General features: G+C 36.8%; 2 protein-coding genes across 6 annotated transcripts; both read right to left on the reverse strand.

The window, feature by feature from the left end:
- Position 1: 1 nt before the first annotated feature.
- On the reverse strand, positions 2-8,005 carry LOC147872530 (ryanodine receptor-like). 3 transcript variants are annotated; one of them, XM_087356197.1, is made up of 7 exons: positions 7,080-8,005; positions 6,886-6,991; positions 6,165-6,259; positions 4,201-4,383; positions 2,898-3,069; positions 1,914-1,992; positions 2-198 (listed from the first exon to the last, which is right to left on the reverse strand). In XM_087356197.1, the coding sequence occupies exons 3-7, from the start codon at positions 6,221-6,223 to the stop codon at positions 2-4; spliced, it is 690 nt and encodes a 229-aa protein (XP_087212323.1). In that variant the 5' UTR covers positions 6,224-6,259; positions 6,886-6,991; positions 7,080-8,005. The 3 variants fall into 3 exon arrangements, with proteins under 3 accessions (XP_087212323.1, XP_087212322.1, XP_087212324.1); XM_087356196.1 differs by having other exon boundaries at positions 6,886-8,005; XM_087356198.1 differs by lacking the exon at positions 6,165-6,259 and having other exon boundaries at positions 6,886-8,001.
- Positions 8,006-11,574: 3,569 nt separating this feature from the next.
- On the reverse strand, positions 11,575-22,066 carry LOC147872531 (uncharacterized). 3 transcript variants are annotated; one of them, XR_015537169.1, is made up of 6 exons: positions 21,866-22,066; positions 18,608-18,879; positions 15,695-15,825; positions 15,134-15,273; positions 14,477-14,633; positions 12,674-14,383 (listed from the first exon to the last, which is right to left on the reverse strand). XR_015537169.1 is itself a non-coding variant. In XM_087356207.1 (5 exons), exons 1-5 carry the CDS (start codon positions 21,884-21,886, stop codon positions 11,713-11,715), a joined length of 588 nt encoding a protein of 195 aa, XP_087212333.1. In that variant the 5' UTR covers positions 21,887-22,059; the 3' UTR covers positions 11,575-11,712. The 3 variants fall into 3 exon arrangements, 2 of the variants coding, with proteins under 2 accessions (XP_087212333.1, XP_087212332.1); XM_087356207.1 differs by lacking the exons at positions 12,674-14,383; positions 14,477-14,633 and adding an exon at positions 11,575-11,736 and having other exon boundaries at positions 21,866-22,059; XM_087356206.1 differs by having other exon boundaries at positions 12,674-14,633.

The raw sequence follows: 22,066 nt of genomic DNA on the forward strand, positions 1-22,066 counted from the left end.
ATTAAGGAACTCGCTGAGTGTGGCGAGCTTGCTTTCCTTCATAGTGTGCTCTTAGCAGCATCATGAGAAACTCATTCTGCTCACGGAGACTTGAGGTCTCTACTCCTCGGAATTTAGTTAATATCACAGACTGCTCTTCTTCTGGTAACAAATCCAGGCGACGGAAGATGGCGGCTTGTGTGCGCTTGTCATTCAAACCTGAAAGAGAATCAACAAATTGTTTCTCAGAAGTTGTGCGCTCACTAAAATAAAGTGTGCATGTGTTAGATACAAGCGTAATATGGCGAAGACAAAGTAAATCAACTGTAAAGAATTTTTATGACTACTTTAGGTCTGATGATCTAGGAAGAATTCAAAATATCTTTGATCCAGCAAAGAAAACTGCAGATACTTCAGGAGTATTGCTTACATCAGTTCATGATACAGACTGTCCCAAAAAGATATATACAGACATTCAATGAATTTGCATTGCTTGAAACTCAATCAACCCTCCACCATTTGTGTATATGAATCATGGTATCATCTGTTAAGTGTAGACCACACTAGACTCCCCTCATAAACATAACACATGAAGATGAATAACAAGGCTAATAATCCATATTATAATGTGCATACATATTTTTGGGATACTCTATATTTTACAGGACACTAAACAAGATGTAGAGAGGACAATTCTCTTTTCTACTCCAAGATAATATTAAAGGCAGTACTATTGATGTCAATGAGCCGGGATAGCTCAGTCAGTATAGTGACTAGCTACGGGCTGGACGGCCGGGGTTCGATCCCCGACGGGGGCAGAGGATTTTTCCTCTAGCCTCTGCGTCCAGACCGGCTCTGGGGCCCACCCAGCTTCCTCTACAATGGGTACCGGGGTCCTTTCCCGGGGGTAAAGCCGGCCGGGGCGTGATGCTGACCACTCACCCCCATCTAGTGCCGAGGTCAAGGAAGAGAGGAGCTATACCTCCTCTCCCCCCAAACGCCTACATGGCGTATAGTGGGACAGCTTTACTTTTACCTTTTACTATTGATGTCAATTAGCGCACCTTAAGATACACAAAGCTAATCAAGAAAGAGACAATGTATGCTGTCTTATCACATTCACTATTGGGAATTTAAATGCAGGCTTATATTAAATGCCTGGGCTCATGCAAGAAGTTCTGCACTGTCTGAAGACAAAAAAAATATATTTTGCAAATTAAAAAGGAGACAAATGTTATATAATATCATTAGTAGACTTAGAGAGTGTGATACCACGTGTAGCAACAGATTTTAGTGTCACTGATTAAGTCACCACACAACAGCGTGACTTGAATTAAAATTATTTAAAATCCAGCAACAAAAACCTCACTGACAGTGAGAAATATGTTATTCTGGAAATTTTTAAATTTATAAATAAAGTTGTTTGTACTATTGTTACAGTTTCTAATTTTTATTGCTACTTATAATGTACTATGTGTACAAAATAATAATATATGTTATTAAAAAATGTTACTGGGGGGGGGGGGGGGCACATGGTGTGATCACATGACAAGCTTTTATTGTACATTTTTAGAATTTATGGCACTCAGTCTCAAAGAGGTTTCGTGTCCTTGCCTAAATTAAAATAGAAAAAGATAGAACTGTACTAGTAACTGGTCCTTCTAGGAAACAACTGCTATGTCTGCAAGTCTGGAACCACTGAAGAGACAGGAATATAAGAAATATGTCTGGAGCGACATTCAATGTAATGATGTTCATACCTAGTTTAAAAACAATCTGTTCAGTAGAAACATTTCTGACAGTACATCATTGATCGATAAAGGAACAGACACTGGACTCATAAAAATAACCCTCACATGAGGCAGTCAACATTTTTGTTTCAAGTAAAAAATATTACGATATATATTACGAACATTATCTCATTACACACTCACCTTCTGCTTTGGCACAGAGCTTGTGGTACCACACCATTGGACAGTGTTCACAGGATAGCACTGGCAGCTTCTCACGTTGCTGAAAGTACACAACATACAGCATTCTCATCACAAAATTCTATAATTTTTATATCAGATGTTTAACACATTCACTCCCAGGTACTTGGCTGCTGGTTTACCTCTCAGTCATCTTCAGTAGTATTTCATGTTCTACAGATATGAATGACAAATGACCTACAAATTTCAATGAATTCCATTAAGGTAACTGCATGCAGTGACAGAATAAAACTACATGCTCAAAGTGTGTTCTGAAAGCGTTATGTTTTGACTTCTAAAGGCATGCTGCTCTTTGACCAGGATCATACAGCGACGATAGGAATATGCCCTGATAAGACAAAAAGCGCCTTTCTCAGAAAACTGAGAACACAGTTTCACATCCTGTAACTAGATAGTGTATGCAGGTACCTTTCGAAAGTCCTTGAATCACTGATCGACTGCCAATCACTTCTCAAATGTAATACTTCAAAATGTTAGAATTTTGTTAAAAATGGCTTAGCTGTGTGAGCATGTTAAGAACACAGAAAAAAGTCAGATTATAATTAATTCTAGGCTGTGACAGAATCTGCTATAAATATTTTACAGCTTATTTCCATTTATTTTATTAAACTTCATATTAGTGCAATGATTCTATGGTGTCCTTAACAAGATTTCTTCTTTGAAGAAACATTTTAAATTTTGCTTCTGAACAGTTTCAGTAAGATAGTATTTGGTTTCTCCATAACTGCATGTTACAATGCCACATTATTATTCATTGTGCAATGACTGTCAGGTAAAACTACAACTCTCTTTGTCAACACTTATTTAATATTATATAATAATTTCAAATTCTTACGTTACAAATCTGGTAACTTGAAAAGTAAACACCTTACTTTCCACCACATCTATTATGACCCAATTTAGTTGACGGACAATACGTATACAGACCTTGTACGAGAGCCACAGCCCTGATTCTGAGTGCTGCACAATGACAGTACTGTCACCATATTTGATGATGGGAGCTCCGATCACTTCTAGATCCCTTTCTTCCAGGACAACTTTTAGGTCATCCTTCTGTTGTCGCAAGCAGAAAGTGGACGAGGCAAGTGTAGCATCATCTCTGCGTGCAAAAATGTAAAATGTTACATGCATTTTTCCAATACAGAGATGAATATACTCTCATCCTAACTTTCAAAGCAAAAGCTATTAACACCAGTTGCCCAGCTGTTCTGTTCAAGAGCGTACGATATTACAATACGTGTCAACTCATTAAAATCATTTGTTTTCTAACTGAGAGAAATTGAAGAAAAAACTGTAAGTCATAAACCTATAATAGTAAAGACATTTTATACTTGGGTTGTAGTAAATCTTTGCAAGACTGTTTACTCTTGGGGTCCTTCTAGTTAAATGTTATAAGGTTTATAATTACTGATGGGTCAGGCATTGTATATAATGCATGTAGGCCTCAATCTCATGTAATGCAGAAATGAAACTGCTTCAGATTCTGAGGAACAAAAACTAAAACATCATTACCACCTCTGCCCAAGTTCTGTTTATATGAGCATATGCACAGAACGACTGTAAAGTCATGCAACCCATTCCTGACACACATTCTATTCTAAAAAAAAATAAATCAAGCTGAAATCAGAAAACAAACAAAAATACATTTTATATTATATGTTGCTAATGTCCACTGTGTTCGGTGATGCACGCACTCAAGCTTTCGCTCAAATTTAATGACCTGCAGTGTAGAGTTCCTGTTACAGAAAAAACAGTTCACCAAACAAGAAATTGTCAATTTCTTCGGCACAGGAGAATCTGGAAATCTAATCATAAACAAATGCTGGCCACGTTAAGTAAGAATGAAATGGTCGAACACTTTTTTGCACTTCTGAAGAAATTATCCTTGCACTTCAACTGCTGTAAGGCGACTGACGGACTAGTGCGAGGAGGTTAAAACATGACGTGTCATGTGTGGGCCTTGTACACTCACAGCAGTATTGTGTTTTTATTAATCCAGTTAAATTGTATTGAACTGCAACCATCAGCAAATATTTTAATATGGGTTATGTGACTTCTCAGTTGCCAGCCATCTCTACTGGCAGTAGAATCCAATGGTTCAACACTGCTAATGCAAATGTCAACCACTGGATACAACCCTGAGCCAGTTCCAACTTCACAACCTATTTCTGTAAAATCCATACTTCTCTTATTCTACGGTTATGCTATTTATCTTCCATAGTTAACATACTTTCTTACTAGGTAGAGCTCATTGTTCTCATTAACTCCCAAGTATCGAACAGTAGTAAGGTGGCGGATCCTCATCGGATGATACCAGTTCATGAAGCCGCCTGCCCATTTGGTTCTTGCCAATTCCAGTCGCCACAGCGATCTAGCTTGACTCATTACACTGCCACCCCCATGAACAACAATGCTGAAAAAGTTAACAATTAATTGCATACAACAGATCGCCATGGCTGTGCGTTCTATGATATGGACCATTCAGACTGGAATCACAGGTTTCAATTCAGGTTGAAGCATGTTTCTAAGTACATAACACAAAAAAACAAAACAATTTCTGTGTTCATTTCCACGTGCGTCTGCCAACGGAGTGACTATCACGTGGCCACTCTTTGTCTTCATACCCCAGGTTTCTGTTACAGACTTGTACTGGCTACACAGAATTACCATACCAGCTGTTTAAAAATTTAAATTGACCATCACACACCTAACACTTTAGACATGAAGGGTAAATCCCGTTTTCCTAAATAATCAATTTCTAACACAATTATTTATTATTAAGTGTTCTGTCTTACGACAGGTCCATTGCTCTGCGCAAAAAGAGCTCTCCAGTTGTCCCTATTCTCGGCTTCTAGTTTTAATTCCTGGAACGTCATCTTCTTTCCTTGTTTAAGGTCGTCGGTTAGCTGTATCAGTCTTCTTCCCAGTCCTCGCTTTCCTTCAACCTGGCCTTCGATGATATCACTCAGTAATCCATTCCTTCTCATAATATGTCCCAGCCAGTTGGCTTTCCTTCGTGTAATCGCCTGCAGAATGTTTCTTTGCTCGTTGACTCTCCTCAATACTTCTTCGTTGGTCACTCGATCCGTCCACCTGATCTTCTCTATTCTTCTCCAACACCACATTTCAAAACTCTCCAGGTATTTCTGTTCCTTCTTCCTGAGTGTCCAAGTCTCTGCTCCATACGTAACACTTCACTAGTTTCTTCTTCATCTCCAAGCCCAACTTGCTAGTGAGAAGTATCCTCTTCTTGACGAAAGCTGCCTTGGCCATGGCTATCCTTGCTTTTACTTCCTTGGTGCATAGGGTGTCCGTCGTCCCAAGTACTTGAAATGCTCCACATTCTCCATCTGTTGGTTTCCAATTACAACGTTCAATGGTTCTGCTCTCGGTGCTATCCTCATTACCTTTGATTTTTCAATGTTGATTTCCATTCCATACTCTCTACCTGTTTCCACTAACTTGTCCATCATGTTCTGTAATTCCTCCTCTTACTTCGCCAATATTTCTAAGTCGTCTGCGTACTTTACAGTCGTTATGACTCTTCCTCCAGTTTTGAAGTCTCCAGAGCTTCCTTGGCTAGCCATTCCCCGTACAGGTTAAAAAGAATTGGTGATAAGCAGCATCCCTGTCTTACACCTCTACCTATCTCAACGCTGTTGGTGTCTCCTGAGTCCAGTCTCACTTTGACTTTTTGCTGCATATACAGGTTTTTGATTAGTCTTCTATCTCTCCAATCAATTCCAATTCTTTGTAGGATCCTCATTAATTTCTTCCATTTTACTCGATCGAAAGCCTTCTTCCAGTCGATGAAGCAGGCACATACTTCTTCCTTCCTTCTTCCTTGACATCGAGCTAACACAATTAGAATGAAAAAATTTAATTATAAAAATTAAAAATATTCCAGTGAGATCTGATACTTTCAAGATGAGTATGAAGATGGTTGTTTCTTGGATATAGCACCATGTAATATGGTATATATCAACCAAACATTTCAGAGGAGCTTATTGCCTGTATCATCACTCTGATGACGGAGATGGTAAGCTCCTCCGAAACGCACGTCCATATCTGCAAGACTACACGACGCCACATCCCAGCAGATAGCCATCTTCTTTAAAAACAATCCCTTTCTAAACATATAAAGGACCATACCTCATAACTGTATTTCATCCCTTCCAATAAAACAAATCTTACTTTTGTCCAGGTTGGATCAGTCCAAGTAGATGGAATGGTGAGGCATTCATCGCCCCCATGGAAGAAACTTAACACATCACCACCAAAGACATAACCTCAAATATGAATGTGCATTGTCTCAGTTACGCATCTTGCTTCAGATAGCACTAAACCATTCAGTTTCCGTTAACAAATACAACCTATAATAATATCATCTAAATGTATATGCTGAGCAGTCAGTTTTGTGTAACTACATGCATGCATCCCCCCCCCCCCCCCCCCACACACACACATACATATATAACAGTTGTCATGTCCACAATATAATACAACTATATTTTAATGGTGGTTCATAATATCATAAAGCAGAATCTCTTCAAGTTAAGAATCAGACTTCAAAGTTATTTTTGGCATTGATCTACTGAGGTAACAACTTCTATATTGTCATTGAAATCACATTTACCAACTTAAATGAAGCGATCAATTTGAAGTATAAAATTTAAAACTGCCAGTAAAATGAAGCATTTGTTGCAACTATAGATTTGAAAGTGACAATGTGTTTTTTTTTGGGTTGTGACATCAAGAAGACTCATAGGAAGACACCAAATTTCAAAGACAGTATGTTTCTCCAAATCCACAGAGCACCACAACTTGGAAGAACAACACCATCATCTTCTATCTATACTTTATAGTATGCCTGATTATAATTACTCTCTAGTGAGCTGAAGTGCTGTATACATACCTACATACTTCATCCTGCTGATACCAGTTCCATACGGTTGCACAGACCAGTGAGACACGTGAAAAGATGCGTTCACCACAGACAGGTCATTTTCTTTAGCTGTTCGCTTTAAAATGGCAAGAATGAGACAATTACAGGTTTTATTCCAACATTACGGCCAGGTTTTAAACCAGGTGTGGGAATATCCAACTTACCATCTTACTTCCCTCTAAAAGCATCTTTCAAACAAATGTTTTGCTCCTTCAACCAACTTCTTCCACTTCCCAACCAGTATCTCAACTTGTAATTGTAGCTCTGCTGCAAAGTTTCGGTCAGCATTGTTCAGCAGTTTCTGTGTTGTTATCATTTGGCTGCAGTGTTTCAATATCATCTTGGAGAGCCTGTATAAAATTTATACAGACTCCACTGTATTTTCTGTTTTTGTCTTACTATTCTGTTATAAAATTCACAGCTACAATAATTAATTTATAAGGGTGTAGGATAGAAATCACCAACATTCTTCTCTCTGTAATTCAGCCTCTTCCTTCAGAAACAGAAACTTGTTCAACTGATCGTAAATTTGATTATTCTTATGAGAGTTGAAGACTCATCACTGTGATCACAAAATCCTGTTATATATTCTGAGTCACTTCAAAACAGAAGTCATTTAAAGAAATAAATATCAATATAATTACTCCTTTATGCCACCACATGTTCTTGTACTTGTGTCAAAAGTTTTGAAGTGCATGTATATTGCATGAAATGACATGTTCGAAATAGTTGTTACTTTAAGTCCTCCACACAAGGGAAAGATAACACACATAAATTCAACAAATGCTCAAATAACGTCACATTAACTTGCACGACCTCGCAATATATGACAGAAGAAATGCAGTGGACAGAAACGATACAGAATAGTTACGCCATTTTCTCGTACGCAGGGATGGCAACATCTGAAAAGCAGCGGACACATCCCGCCATCGCGGGAGAATGAGGGATATTCGATTATCATTCTTTGCGCACTGTAACAGACTCTGCTGCCATCTACCGACCACGGATCTGAAGTAGATCTACGTCGAAGCACACTCCGTTGACCTGCTGTGTGAAATGCTGCCTGCAATACCTCACGTACTGTAATATATGTATGCCAGTAGTTTCTTAATAGGTTTCCCAAACTGTCTCCTTCCTTTACATTTCTGGATCAGAACTTTGTATTTCTCATATGCCGCATATATGTTCCATGATCGCCTATCACATCCTTCTTAATTCAACTGCACTAAAAGTTTTAATTAAAAAATAAATTAAGAAGCTTCTTATTATGTAATTGTTCCCAGTATTCTGTTACCGGATCTCTTCTAAAATCTCAAACATATTCCAAGACCTGTACTCTCAAACTCTCTTCTCTTTTATGAGAGACTAAGTTTCACACCCCAAAAAACAACAGGCAGAAAGACTCTTGCATACATACATACATCTTTATTACATTCCATGGATCCATAACTTAGTCAGATGACAATAGGATGTGGAATAAGTCGTAATAATAATACAATACATGTTATACAAATACAAGTCATATAAATGTCACAAAAATACAAACAAAGGATAAATTACGACTTACTTTTAGACATTAGGGATTCATCGACAGAGTAAAAGGATTGTGTAATTAAGTATCTTTTCAATGCTGATTTAAATTGTGCCTTTTTATTTACAAGACTTGTGAGATTTGATGATAGACTGTTGAAAATTGGTCTATGAAGCAGATTTTTATTCCTTGTGTTGACGTGGTGTATAGTTTGAAAGAGTTCTTGGTTATTTACAATAAAATTCATTAACAAGAATATGTATTCACATGGAAGAGCTAAGATCTCTAATCTCTTAAATAGACTTCTACATGAATTCCTAGGTCTTACACCAGCCAATAACCTAACAATTTTCTTTTGTAAAGTGAATATCTTTTTGATGTTTGATGAATTTCCCCCCAAAATTATTCCATATTTCATTAAATAGTTAAAATAGGCAAAATATTCAGATCTGAGTGTGTCAGAGTTGCTGACATGCAACAGAGATCTAACTTAGGTATCAGTTTATCAATATGATTAGTCCAATTTAGGTGATTATCAATTTGCAAACCCAAGAATTTTGTGTTTATTGACTCTTGTATATACTTCCCACTATAACCAATACTTAAAGCAAATTGTGGAGAGTTATTTGTTATAAATTTTATTAGATTTAGGGCCAGTTTGTTAGCAGTAAACCATCTACTCATTATGAGACAGAACTGTTTGATGTTGAACAGAAATCATCAAAATTTTTATTTGAAATTATGACGCTTGTGACATCAGCAAATAGTTTAATAGTATGTACTCTTTGCACAGAGAAAATAAAGTTAATTTACAAAAGGGAGGTGTGTATGTCTGTCCTAGCCACTTATTTGTATATTTGAAGTCTATAAAAAGTGGATGTATTTTGACAAACTATTATATTTGAAGTTTCATTAGATCCATCTACTAATTCTAATTTTCATTACCAGCTGACAATAATAACAACCATTTCATATAAACACCAATATACATTATGAAACATAATTGACAAGAATCTCACTAATTATTCCTCTGAACAAAAAACATTCTGGAAAAGACTTGTAAGAAATAATTGGATACACATTTTTATGTAAATTTAATTTTCTGGTAAATTATCAAATACATAAAAACATAAGACGCGTAACTTCAAAATGTCTGTAGAAGTTGCTTACACTATCACGTGTTCTTTGTCATGTATCTTTTTTGATTCATAAAATAAATATGTCATGTGGAGATTATGTTATCTGTCAATATGTCCATTCAAATGCTTTATGTCAAAAACTGCTTGGAAGATTCTGATGGCTGAATTCCAATGTTTGGAGTTTCCAGCAAAAGTTGTCTTCAGAATGTAATTCTGGTTATCAATCATTTTAATATTATTTCTACTTTACACAAAACAAAAATTAAATTTTCCTAGTAGCTTATCATATAAGAAGTTTATGCACGATGTAATACGTACTTTCCACTAAGTTCTACACCTCTTATTAGAACTATTTTATATAGTATACATTTTATTAAAAAAGCACAGGTAATAATTGATGTCACTAGTAGAATAAGTGTATTATATCTAGTGCACAGGAAACTCAACTACCATACTTTAGGTCCAGTTAAAGTTTAGTTTTAAATTTTTGATTTCAATAGCTGAAAATTACCAACACAGTTCAGTTGACTATGAATCCATTAATGAAACATTATCACTGCTCAGTCAGAGACTTGAGGTGAGTAATGAAAGGGCAATGGCTGCAAATGAGGCACATAAATTAATGGATGTCAAGCATGGATGAAGTACAAACTGTCTCACCTAAGTCTATAAGGATGGCATGCTGATGGGAGGTGAGTTGTCGTAGCAGGTTCTCGTACGGGACGTGATAGTTAGGGAACTTGCTTGTATCTATTGGAGCAACTTTCAGACAGTACTGCTCTGCCAGGAAGTGCCAAACATCCCCACGCTTGCTGCGTGGAACTCCTGCAAAAACATCCAACAATCTTGTGAAATTAAACACTTTAGTAAGAAAGCCCCTAACAAATTTATTATGCAGAGGTGATACAAAGAATGATTATGAATTATCTTTGCACTTCTAGACATTTTATTCTAAGAAAATCTATGCTCAATAATAACATTTTCAGGATGTAGACCTTAAGTATGAACTGTATGTTGTGGTTTCATGAAATCCCATCAATGAAGGCAATGCAGAGATGGTTTTGAAGAGAGTCTGGGCTAACCTCACCTGCCAAACCATCCACTTATGCTTCATACAAGCCTGTTTCTAAACAAACTGTGAACAGAATGTGAAATGCATTCATATATTGCCCATGATAACACATTTCATTTTCATTGCAGTGTGACAATTTCTGAACAGCTGTTTGCCCCTAGGTCCCTGCAATTTCTTTTTGTGTCGGAAGGGGGGTTGTTTGACAGACTGTCTACCCCTGCACCAATAATTCAAAACCAAAATGACATCAAAATTCACATCTGAGATGATGATGTATGTGCAAATGTGCAATCTTTGGAATGAGAATGACAATCATTTTGACACATGTAGAATCACCAGCTGGGCTCACATTGAAATTAGGTAACTGACTTCAAAACGAGTTTTTATTCATGCCCTACAAATTTCATTATCGTGCATAGCTTACCTTTTTAAAAACATTTTTTAAAAGTGAAAAGAATATTTATAATCATCTTGTATTGTGAAATAAGGTGATTACGAATGGTATGTTACATGAACGAATTGGTCATGGCTTATTTTAAAACACCAATGTGATGTCTCCTTCAACAGTACAAGGAAAAAAACATTAAAAAATAACAGGCTGGTATTGAAACCAGTAACTCCTCAAATACAAAGCAGCAGTATTAAGAAATACAACACAATATAATGTTAAGTCTACAGATGCTTAAGTATAAAATGATGAAATTTGGCTTTATTAGTGTACTTTACCAAATGCCACATATTTGTCAGTGAAGTTCCCTCTCTGTTCATAGTTATGTAAGGGGTAGGATAACAATCCTTCCCAACCCTCTTCAAATGCGTATAACCCCAGATTTAACTTTATTATTTCTGAGATTAAATTATTTTAATCCTGTCACTGAACTATTTCTCCATTATCTGCTATTATCTCATGTCTTCACCTTGCCTGATGGCTTGGAGCAGCATTTTGGAGTCACACTGAGTTGAGACGCGACTCTCCTTGCTCACCAAGAGATCCCACACCTCCATTACTTCTCGCACACATGAACCTATCTCATCATATTCCAACTTGATGCGCTTCACTGTCGCTTCCTCCTGTCGGGCTGCCAAAACAATGGGTTACTTTACAGTGTCTGATGATGTAACCAATCCTGTGGTTGTTAATTATTATTCATAATTCAATAAAATACAAAATTAGTAAACTACAGCACAGCTCTGATTATCTGGGGCCCAAATTCATCCATGGTCTCAGACTGCGTAATTACATTTTCCTTATCTTCACTTTACTTCATGGGAAATGAAAATGACTTTGATTACGATGACCTTTTTACAAATTTGTGAGTATATAAAAAAAAGGCCAACAGAAATATCAAAACAAAATCTATGGACTTGCTTACAAAATGACTTCAAAAAAGAATGTTTAGTAAGTTTTGCAATAGGAATATGTATGTTAATATGTACAAATTTGTGAAAGTTCCTATTTTGCTTACACGGATGATGATGATAATGCTAATTAAATATAATCTGCATTAACTGTGTTTTAGATTATCTGGGCCCTTGCCTCCCACAACTACCATGAACAATCAGCGCTCTACTCTAATTTCAATATCAACATAATAATTGCACATTTATTCCAACTTAAAAATATACTGTGCAAAGGAAAAATGTTATTTCCTGGCCTCGTACTGGAACATAACAGGATAAAATGGTGGAATTTTTGTTAGCAGTATTAAACCTCTAGGTTCTGCTACCTGAGAGTGAACGCATTAAATACGGACTTCATTGGATTCCGGACGTAGTGGGAGCACTTCCTAATCACTAGGTCCTATTATCAGAGTTTAAATTTGTTGTTAGAGGTGGATTGGATTGAGGACAGATTCTAAAATCATATTTTAGTGTTACCTTTCGATTCTAATACCAGAGAGTTTGGTGTTCAGAAGAAGAAATTAGATTAATCAATAGCTGTTTCTTTGTGTATGCTGGTATACCTTCATATTCACAAGGTGATTAGATCATTGCAAATAAGGTTATAAACTCTGATAAACAAAAACTATGTATTACTTTCCACTTTTCACAACTTTTACACTTAAACTACTAACATTACTTATCTTTCTTTATAAAAGCACGAGTGTGTGGAAGATACGAAAAAAATTATGGAAACAAATGCCTGCAAACCAAAATTTCAGAATAACAAAAATAATGTTCATCTCCTGCAAAAGAATTGAAAAATATTTTATAATAATGAATAATGATATAATAAAATATCAGTGTAATGCAGCCAAACCCCATTGCTGTTTGAAAATGTGTTAAAATGTCCAAGTAGCAGCAACGACAAATGGCATTACAGGATTAGAAACACTGCTGTTTATTTTAAATAGCATGTAAAATATTCACCAGATGTCACAAGCATACAAATCTCTGTACATACCATAATCTGGACATCAATACAAGATTAAAATAGTCTGATGACAATTTTTACACATTGCAAAACAGATTTCCACATCTAATTTTGAAACACAAACCAATAGGAAGAAGAAATAAAGGACGCCCTTTAAAGAATTCCTGGACGATTGAGGCCAGAATGGGTCATTAGGCCCAAACTCCTTGATAGTTAGATGATGATGATGATGATGAAATTTTTTTTTTTAATTTCCCTTGTAGCAAATGCACAATATGGTGCAAAATGATGATGCAAGTGATGATATTGTGCCAATTCTGGATTGTGCATGTGACAATATTTCAGAAGTAGAATCTGGTTATACTCAAAATGAAATTGGTGATAATCATGAATTTGATCACAAAAGTGACTCATCAGACAGAGAAAAAAAGTGATGAGCAAGCAGAATCAGTTGTCGCAGCAAGATGTGATATGAAACAGCAAATGGAAATATCTGATTCATCTCCCCAAATGGCATGATGTTCAAAACATCACCAAAATACTTTGTGTATACGCATGTGTGCAAAGAATGCATAATAACCTTTATCACAGGGGATTTAAACTCCCATCATGTGGGGCTGTAAGCTGGATTTTAACTTTAGCGTGAAATAGTTTACCACTACGCTACTGCAACACATGATCAGCTAGACCAAGCATAAAACTTGGTGCACAGATGATAAAAGATAATATACATAATCATGTAAATGCTAGATCACTCTTGTTTATGTTTGGATTGCAGAATGAATGATTGAGAATATAATTACAAACACACAATGTGCCACTTCCTCCATCCATCCAATGGCTCTAGAGCCCATATTGGGCCTTGGCCTCCTAGTGCCAATTATTTGGCAAAATGCATTGATGTCTGTAGAAACAATTAATCCGAAGTTATTAATATGTTTATATTGCCTTACACCATCATTAAATTTAATTATTATAAATATAATTTGTCAGTTCATAAAAAATTTGTTTTAACCAAGATTTTAAAAAAAATAAATAAAGCATGACAATAAATTTTTCAAGTAATGTTGATGATAATACAGCGTGTTTCAAAAGTAGCTTTACAACTTGAGGGTGAGACATTGGTAAACTGATAGAAGAAACATATAATTTCAGAACATAGAAATGTAGTCAAACACTTCAAGTTTTATGTCCATCAGATATTTATGGTTCAATGTGACTTCCATTTGTTATGTAGTCAATTTCTTGCCACACGCGGTGTAGCATCTCTGGTGTCACTTCAGCAACTGCGGTGGTAATTCGAGTTCGGAGTTCGGCCACATCTGCAGGTAAGGGTGGCACGTACACTCGATCTTTAACAAATCCCCACAAGAAAAAATCTAAAAGTGTTAGATCCGGGGAACGAGGTGGCCATGCTATTGGTGCGGCCTGACCAATCCACTGACCTGGGAAACGGTTGTTGAGGTACTCGCGCACTTCTCCGAGGTAATGAGGGGGTGCACCATCTTGCTGGAAGTGAATGCGTCCTTCCTGGTCATCTTCGTCAAGTTGAGGAATGAGGAACTATTGGAGCATGTCCAGATACACAATGCCGGTAATAGTCTTCTCCATGAAAAAGAAGGGGCTGTACACTTTATCTTTGCTGAGGGCCCAAAACATTAACTTTTGGACTGTCATGAACATGTTCCAGGAAGGTACGTGGATTTTCACTACCCCAAATCCTGCAGTTGTGGGCGTTGACCTTACCAGTGACATGGAACGTGCTTTCGTCACTGAAAATTACCGAGTCCAGAAATCCTTCGTCGTCTTCAAACCCGCCGCAACATTTCCGTACTACAGTTTACGTGCGTGAAACTCGATGTGTTTGGCTAAATTTGTGCATTTAAAAATATTGCGCACGTCCTTTAAATAAATTTATATTCTCCTGCGAAGTTGTAAAGCTACTTTTGAAACACGGTGTATACTGCATGAAGCTCAATTACAAACAGGCAGAAGAACAAATTTGTGAATATTGACAGCTGACCACATTTCCTGTTTCCTTTGTGACTGTTTATTATACAGTTCTGTTCTAAAACAAGCATTATAATATTTCTGACAGATACCTCGCAGCCTCGCATTCTCCTTCTCCATCCGTATAAGAGCAGCAGTTGCTGGTTGATAGCTTTTTTCCACAGAGCACGCAGTTCTTCTCTGTCTCGCTTCAGTGGGTGCTGCTTTATACTGATTAACCCCAGGCCCCTCTCTGCTTGAACACAACAAACGGATGAGAGAATCACAACAGATAATCACAGAGCCTCTTAGTCTAATACATTTCCTGGGCGTGATGCTGACAAGAGAGAGAGGAGCTATATGGCGTGCAGTGGGATGGCTTTACTTTACTGTATTATATTTATATTTATTCCATATAACCACTGCATCTTTAGTGAAGGAAATGTCTAATTTCAGGAGACTGAATCATTCTGAGCCTCATACAGTACTCCACTACTAGCAACAACTACTCAAGAAATAAGAGGACAAAATCACTTGTTGAAACTGATAACAAATCTGTCTGGTCCTGACAAAATCCAGCAGTTAATCTTCATTAAAAGTTATGAAGCAAATTATACTTTAAGCCATAAAAATTTGTCAGTGCTGGTTCCAAACGAAAGTAAACTAAAGTTTACCAGACAGGTTCTTGTTAGGCGTCAGCATCCGATTGAAGATGGCTTGGCGCCATGATCCAGATTGCCTTGCCACATCCTGATTCAGCTCCTGTGTTGGTGATGTCTTTGAGGTGTGACCAACTTTCAGGAATCTGTTCACAAAATCAATGTTTTGTTTCAATGCTTGGTGTAAAAGTAATCTGGAGAAATTACAGTTTTCAGTTGAATACACTGTGAAAATTCTCTCCTATCTCCCATGTTTCAGCTTGTTAAATACTGCAAAATTTTTGAAGGTATAACAGAATTTAAAACCCTAAACATGTGTCTGTCTCTAAAATGTTAAACTACTGCCCTACATTTATGTGGGCGATTGCTCTACGAAATAACAGTTATGCAATTCCTGAATCAACAAATCAAACGACACTGACAAGCTTATTTTCAGACAGTGTACACCCACAATGTTATTACCTAGATATTTCACATTCTTTTAGATTCATTTATTATTTAATTTTTCAATACTATTAACAAAAATATTTCAACAGACGTGATCTATTTTGTTTTTGTATGATATTCTGGGGGTATAGCTGGACCACCTTGCTTCCAGGTGATGTAAATACGGAGGCCTGGTCTTCCAGGTTGGGGGGGTTGGGCATGGGGCTAACACCCCCACCCTGGTTTGTAGCGTCCATGATGAAGATGATACTCCACATTTTGCTGTATTTATAAGATCTTCAGGTGACCTACAGTTATGTATTTTACTTAAGTAATGGTACAGAGTTAGTAAACATACAACTGTAACTTCTTCATCTGTTATTACTTCTCATTATGTACACATTAATTACAAAATATGTTACAATTTCCTTCTTTAAAAGTGTCATAAAAATATAGAATATACGAATTCTTAAAACTTTATACTAGCCAGACTGTTTTTCATGGCTTTATACTCATAATTTTTATTCACATATTATAGTTTAGTTCTGTTTTCATCATTAAGTACTCTTCCATCCCCAACCTGAAACTCTTTATTACAGTTTTTGCTTAAGATAGTTTGGTCCTGAAGAACATTTGAGGTTAAATTTATGTCTCTCGAAGCATCTGATATACTGATGTTTGAGTGAACTCCAGCATTGAATGATTGGGGTTAGTGCACGTTTGTTTCTATGTCGATTTAGTTGACAGTTTCTGGATTCTTAGAATATAAAAATCACGTAAGTTACTACTATCAATGTGCTGTCTGTTCAGTATGCTTGAGATTTTCCCACAGTTAATTCTGCAAAAATTTTGGAATATTTCAAACAGTCCTCTGAAAGAAGCTGTTCTTCTCTTATTCTACCACAGAATGCCAAAACTAGATAAAAATATCTAAATATGCTTAAAAAAACATGAAGTTTCTGGTGATAGATAATCAAAGGAACAAATTTTAATTTCCAGCTTTGCTTAAAATATCCACTAACTTATGAAACTGTTGTATTTTTTACTGAGAAAGAATCTAACCCCTTTCAGAATTTGCAAATGTTTTATCATAACGCAAACCTATAGACCACGCAACAGTTAATTTCTCTTTCCAGACATGTGTTACAACCCCTTGCAATCTTATTCTCATACATACATACATACACTTCAATCAGATCACCCCTCACCCCGTCAAAATGTAACTCTGTTTTAGTCAGTTCCTGCAGCATTCTCGTCCTCACAGGACAAGAGCAATGTATTCTCATAATATGCAAATTGTCTCATAAATCAGAGGAAGACATTATACTACACCAGGGGTCGTCAACCTGGTCCGTACCGCCCACTAGTGGGCGATTCAAGCTTTCATGGTGGGCAGTGTGGGTTTTTGTCCGTTGTTACAAATTTGGTTCTTCCTTCATATAACGAATACACTGCTAACAACTTCGCGAGTTTGACTTTTTAAAATATGCTTTTGCAATTTACTTTTGAATTCCATCTCTAAAATTTTGAATATAGATAATAATTCACCGGGCACTTCTCGAAGTAAACTCGTGGATGAAGGAGCAACAAATGAGCTCCGTATCAAAGGCATGAGTTTAGTGCGCATAACGGCCATCATTCAGTCTTCGAGCTGTACCTCTTTCATGGTGGTGGGCAGTATGTGCAGCACCGGTGGGCGGTAAGGAAATTTTACCATCAACAAAGATACAAAAGTGGGCTGTAGGTATAAAAAGGTTGACGACCCCTGTACTACACAAATCATGTCCATCACTGCATTTGTAATTGTCATATCACACAAATATCCATTTCAGTCACACACTTTGTAGATCTGTATCCCAAATTGTTTACTGATCCTTTCATATTTATTATCTGAAAATGAGACTTTAATATTTAGCATGAGAATCACCGACATAATTACTCTCATTTTCCAAACTGTGTTACAGTTTTCATCTTGTGTATTATAAGGTTAATATTTGTCACTGAAATGGAGAGATCTCAGAATACAAAAATCTGTCTTGTATATGAGGGTTCAGAAAGATGTTATAGTACGGACTGTATCTTTGCTGATGCTCCATCTGTACAAATATTACATATAAATAACTGTATTTCCTGCATAGTGACATCAGTAAACATTTAAGATTAGGGAGGAAGTGGCGATGAAACAATCCTTCAAAGAAAAGGTTTTATCCAATTTTCACAGAAGAGGCTCTTGCAAACAGGTCATGAGAGTACAATCATTACATTTGTAACAAAGTAAATGTCCATCTCTAATTCTAGAAGAATACTAACATGACGGTATACACATTAATGATAACGTGGAAGAAATTTTATTAACAAAATGTAGATTTATGTAGTTTAAATTCATCAGGCATTAGGTTTGACTGTTTATAAGCTAAGAGTTCCATATAAACATAACACTTGAGAACAGACTTAAAAAAGAAATTCTATCAACCAACTGACAACACCACAAAAGGAACTCACATATTCATCATGGGACTGGTCTTCTGCTGTCCATTGGGAGGAGTGACGGAATTCAACTGTTGCTGGGAGTTGCTGGCAGAAAGGCTGCCATTTGACTGCTTTTCTTGTAGTTCCCGTTTCATTGTCTCGCCTTCTGCAGCGCCCACTGTAGAAGAACGCGGTCGCAGACCACTGGTACCACTGTCTGTTATGTTGTTCTCAGGTACTTCCAGTGTTGGAGCTGGTGATGAACGGGTAGTTGGGCTAGCGTGCCCTGAAGAGGATGGGGGATCCTGGGAAAACAATATGTTTTCTGTATATGAGTAAAATGCACTATCTTTCAGACAAGATATCTGAACCTTGGGAAGATTATGTAAGAGTGGTCTAAAGAAATGCATAATAAAGAGCTTCAGAACTTAGTACTGTTTGGGTGATTAAATCAAGGAGGATAAAATGGGTCAGACACGTAATGTGCACAAAGGATATGAGAAATTCACATTAGAATTGTGCTCAGAAAACATGAAGGGCATGTAATGGATTCAATGACTCAGGTTAGGCTCCAGTGGTTGGATTTATGAACGTAACAGAGATCCTTTGCACTACGTAAAAGCAGGAAATGTACTGGATAGCTGATTATAAACTTTTGAAAATAATCCTTGCAGGGTGGAGTTTGTTCATGATCTTATCTTGGGAATGTTGTTTCACATATATATGTACATAGAAATGGAAGTAGCTTCTTCACAGCTACACTTGGAATTTGTGGACAATCTTCCTTCAAACTGACACAAAAGTTACCAAGAGGAATGTTTATTAATGTATCTTTCAAAACCACGGCCTGCTGAAGTGTCATATTTCTTATATCTGTTTCTAATAACAAACCTTTCTCTGTGACAGAGAACGTACAAAGGTTTCATAACCACTGAAAACGTTCACTGCAACTTGTAGGTCTCATACACGTTCAATTGTATCTGAAAGAAAATCATCACTTATCCAGCTCTCAAGTTCATTGGAAAAGTCATCCAATGGTTGAAAACAGCCAGAAACATTTTTTTCAACCAGTACACGTCCTCCAAAATTCTATTTTATTTATATATAAATTTGTTCACATGCCAAGATAACTGTGATAGTCACACCTTAAAATTTTGTTCACGTATCTTCGTAAGAACGTCCGCTAGGTACGCTACCCTCTGGAGTCACACAGCATCACACAGACTGTTTGTTGTTGGTCATCCAAATAATGTTACACATATACTGACACTCAGATTTCATGTCACTATGAATGACAGTCATCACCACTCTTCTGCCAGTCCTAACTTTATAAAAACTGGTAAAATGTATTGGGAGATGTGAAGTTCATCTCTAATTTGCACCGTTTTCAATAAAGTACTGCTGCACACATCCTAAATATGCATGCTGAGGGCATTAAAAATGCACACAACAATGACTGATAACCTTGTTTCCCTAAATTGTTACAGTGTGACTTAAAAGTGTAATGACGCAGTGTATCAAGTTAACTATATTGCCATAACAGCAAAGGTATTTGACAACTGAGTCAGTCCACCATTTGACAAAATTCTTTCTTAGAACCCTTGAGATTACTCAATATATTGCCAGTGTTCTGTAAAGTACAGTCTGAGTAACACTAGACTAACCCATTAAAGGCTGCAATACAGAATTACAATTCAGTGATTTGCTAATTCCGTGGTGCAGGAGTTGACAGTTATTCAGCCAATCCCACGTGCGCAGAACTTGTAGGTTCATCAAAAAAAACCACCACTGGACACAATCCATAATTAGTTCAGTACAATTTATATGCTCACATGCTAGTTTCTTAAGATCCATTTCGAAAATACTATTCATGTCTGATTCTACCATGAAGTGTTTGAAACGAAGTCATCTGTTTTACTGTTTAAATCATGATGACCATATTATAATCCTTCATTAATCATACTACTACATTAAATGTACATCTTATGGAGTTCAATGTAATTCTCTTAAATTCTGCATTCATTTCTCTTAGTCACAAATATTCTCTTCAATTCTTTGCTGCTGAACACCCTTAAAGATTTTTTATTCTTTCAAAATGAAAAACCACTTTTCCTGTTCACATAATTATTTTATTTTATTTATTTAGTGTTCTGTGTGACGACAGGTCCATATGAACAGGATCATTCCCTCCTTTTCTCGGACTGGGACCTGTTCATATACGTTCTTGGCAGATGATCCACAAGTGGTTTGCCATTGCCTTCTTCTGTGTGTGAATGGAGTAATTGTTGGGATGCCACGGAGGAAAACTCCGTGTTGCCTAGACCACGGCCTTGCCCAACACAAGTTATAAATTCGAACCCGAGACCCCAGGATTACAAGGCCAGCGTTCTAACCGCTAGACCACCGTGGCTGTTCACATAATAACAACAACAAATAAAGTCAATATACAATGTACACCAACTACTCAATTTATAGAAGAGAAATATTCATTGGAAGTCCCTTTAAAGTGAACACAAAAATAAACTTATTAGTATTAACTTACATTCAAAGAAAGTTATATATATCTCTCTCTGTCTCACGTGCGCACTCACACACGAGAGTCAAGGAAGATAAGTATACAGTTCACAAATGTTTATAATAATGAACAGCAATTAATTATAAATTAATGGAGATGCAAATAATAAGATCATGTGAGATGAGACTCTCAAAAATGACTAAGCACAAAGGAGGAACTTGGCTACATGCAAGGTGGGAGTAATGGTGATCAGGGGTGGAAATTATGTTGTATGTTACTTCTTGTCATGTGCTTCTGTGTAATAAAAAATCATTACACAAACTGAAAAAGTGATACTGATTTTTAATTGCGTAAAAATAGAATTTCATTCATTAACATTTGTAAAATGGGACGTTAGTTTGTTCTCAACACAGAGTGCAGCTCTCATTTCTAACTGTAGTTTTTTATTGCAACAGCATCTCACCTTGGATGCCTTGGGTTATGTCAGGGCAGTCCGTGTGGAATTTGTGGTGCACAAAGTGGCACTGAGACAAGTTTCCGTCTAAGTCCTTCACTTTAATCAAGTTCCATATTCACTCATGTATCATCTGGGGGATGGAGAATGGGCCCATTAGCAGCCACAGTTCCACAGAGACAAAGTCTCACCCCATCATAAGAAGAGACTACGATAGTAACAGCATGACGAAACATGAGCAAAATTATTTTGAAGTACTTGAAAGAAGCAATACGGCAGAATTTTAAGTTTCAGGTACTGATCCAGTAACATGCTATTTTACCTTACACAGTGCAGCATTCATTGGCAGACTCAATTCCTTCACAACTGGTCCAAAATCATCTCGTGAGCCCTTGCGCTTCAGCAGCTGAGGGAACGTTTGGCCTTCATGAAGATGGTACTCCCTCCCAGGTACTGATTAAGGAACTCGCTGAGTGTGGCGAGCTTGCTTTCCTTCATAGTGTGCTCTTAGCAGCATCATGAG

The sequence above is a fragment of the Zootermopsis nevadensis genome, unplaced genomic scaffold (genome assembly GCF_977971745.1).
Source record: "Zootermopsis nevadensis isolate Lab colony 2312 unplaced genomic scaffold, Znev_1.0 Znev_ptg000026l, whole genome shotgun sequence".
Classification (NCBI taxonomy): Eukaryota; Metazoa; Arthropoda; class Insecta; order Blattodea; family Termopsidae; genus Zootermopsis; species Zootermopsis nevadensis.

Bases quoted from the DNA above. Each gene is read 5' to 3' on its own strand.
- LOC147872531 (XM_087356206.1), bottom strand. From the start codon at position 21,886: ATGAATGCTGCACTGTGTAAG. The intron at 15,274-15,694 runs GTAAACTTTAGT...GTGTTCAAGCAG, and splicing joins GCCTAACAAGAACCTGTCTG to AGAGGGGCCTGGGGTTAATC. The intron at 14,634-15,133 runs GTATCTGTCAGA...TTCATGGAGAAG, and splicing joins GGAGAATGCGAGGCTGCGAG to ACTATTACCGGCATTGTGTA.
- LOC147872530 (XM_087356197.1), bottom strand. From the start codon at position 6,223: ATGGGGGCGATGAATGCCTCACCATTCCATCTACTTGGACTGATCCAA. The intron at 4,384-6,164 runs GTAAGATTTGTT...TAACTTTTTCAG, and splicing joins CTGATCCAACCTGGACAAAA to CATTGTTGTTCATGGGGGTG. The intron at 3,070-4,200 runs GTATGTTAACTA...TTTTGCACGCAG, and splicing joins GAGCTCTACCTAGTAAGAAA to AGATGATGCTACACTTGCCT.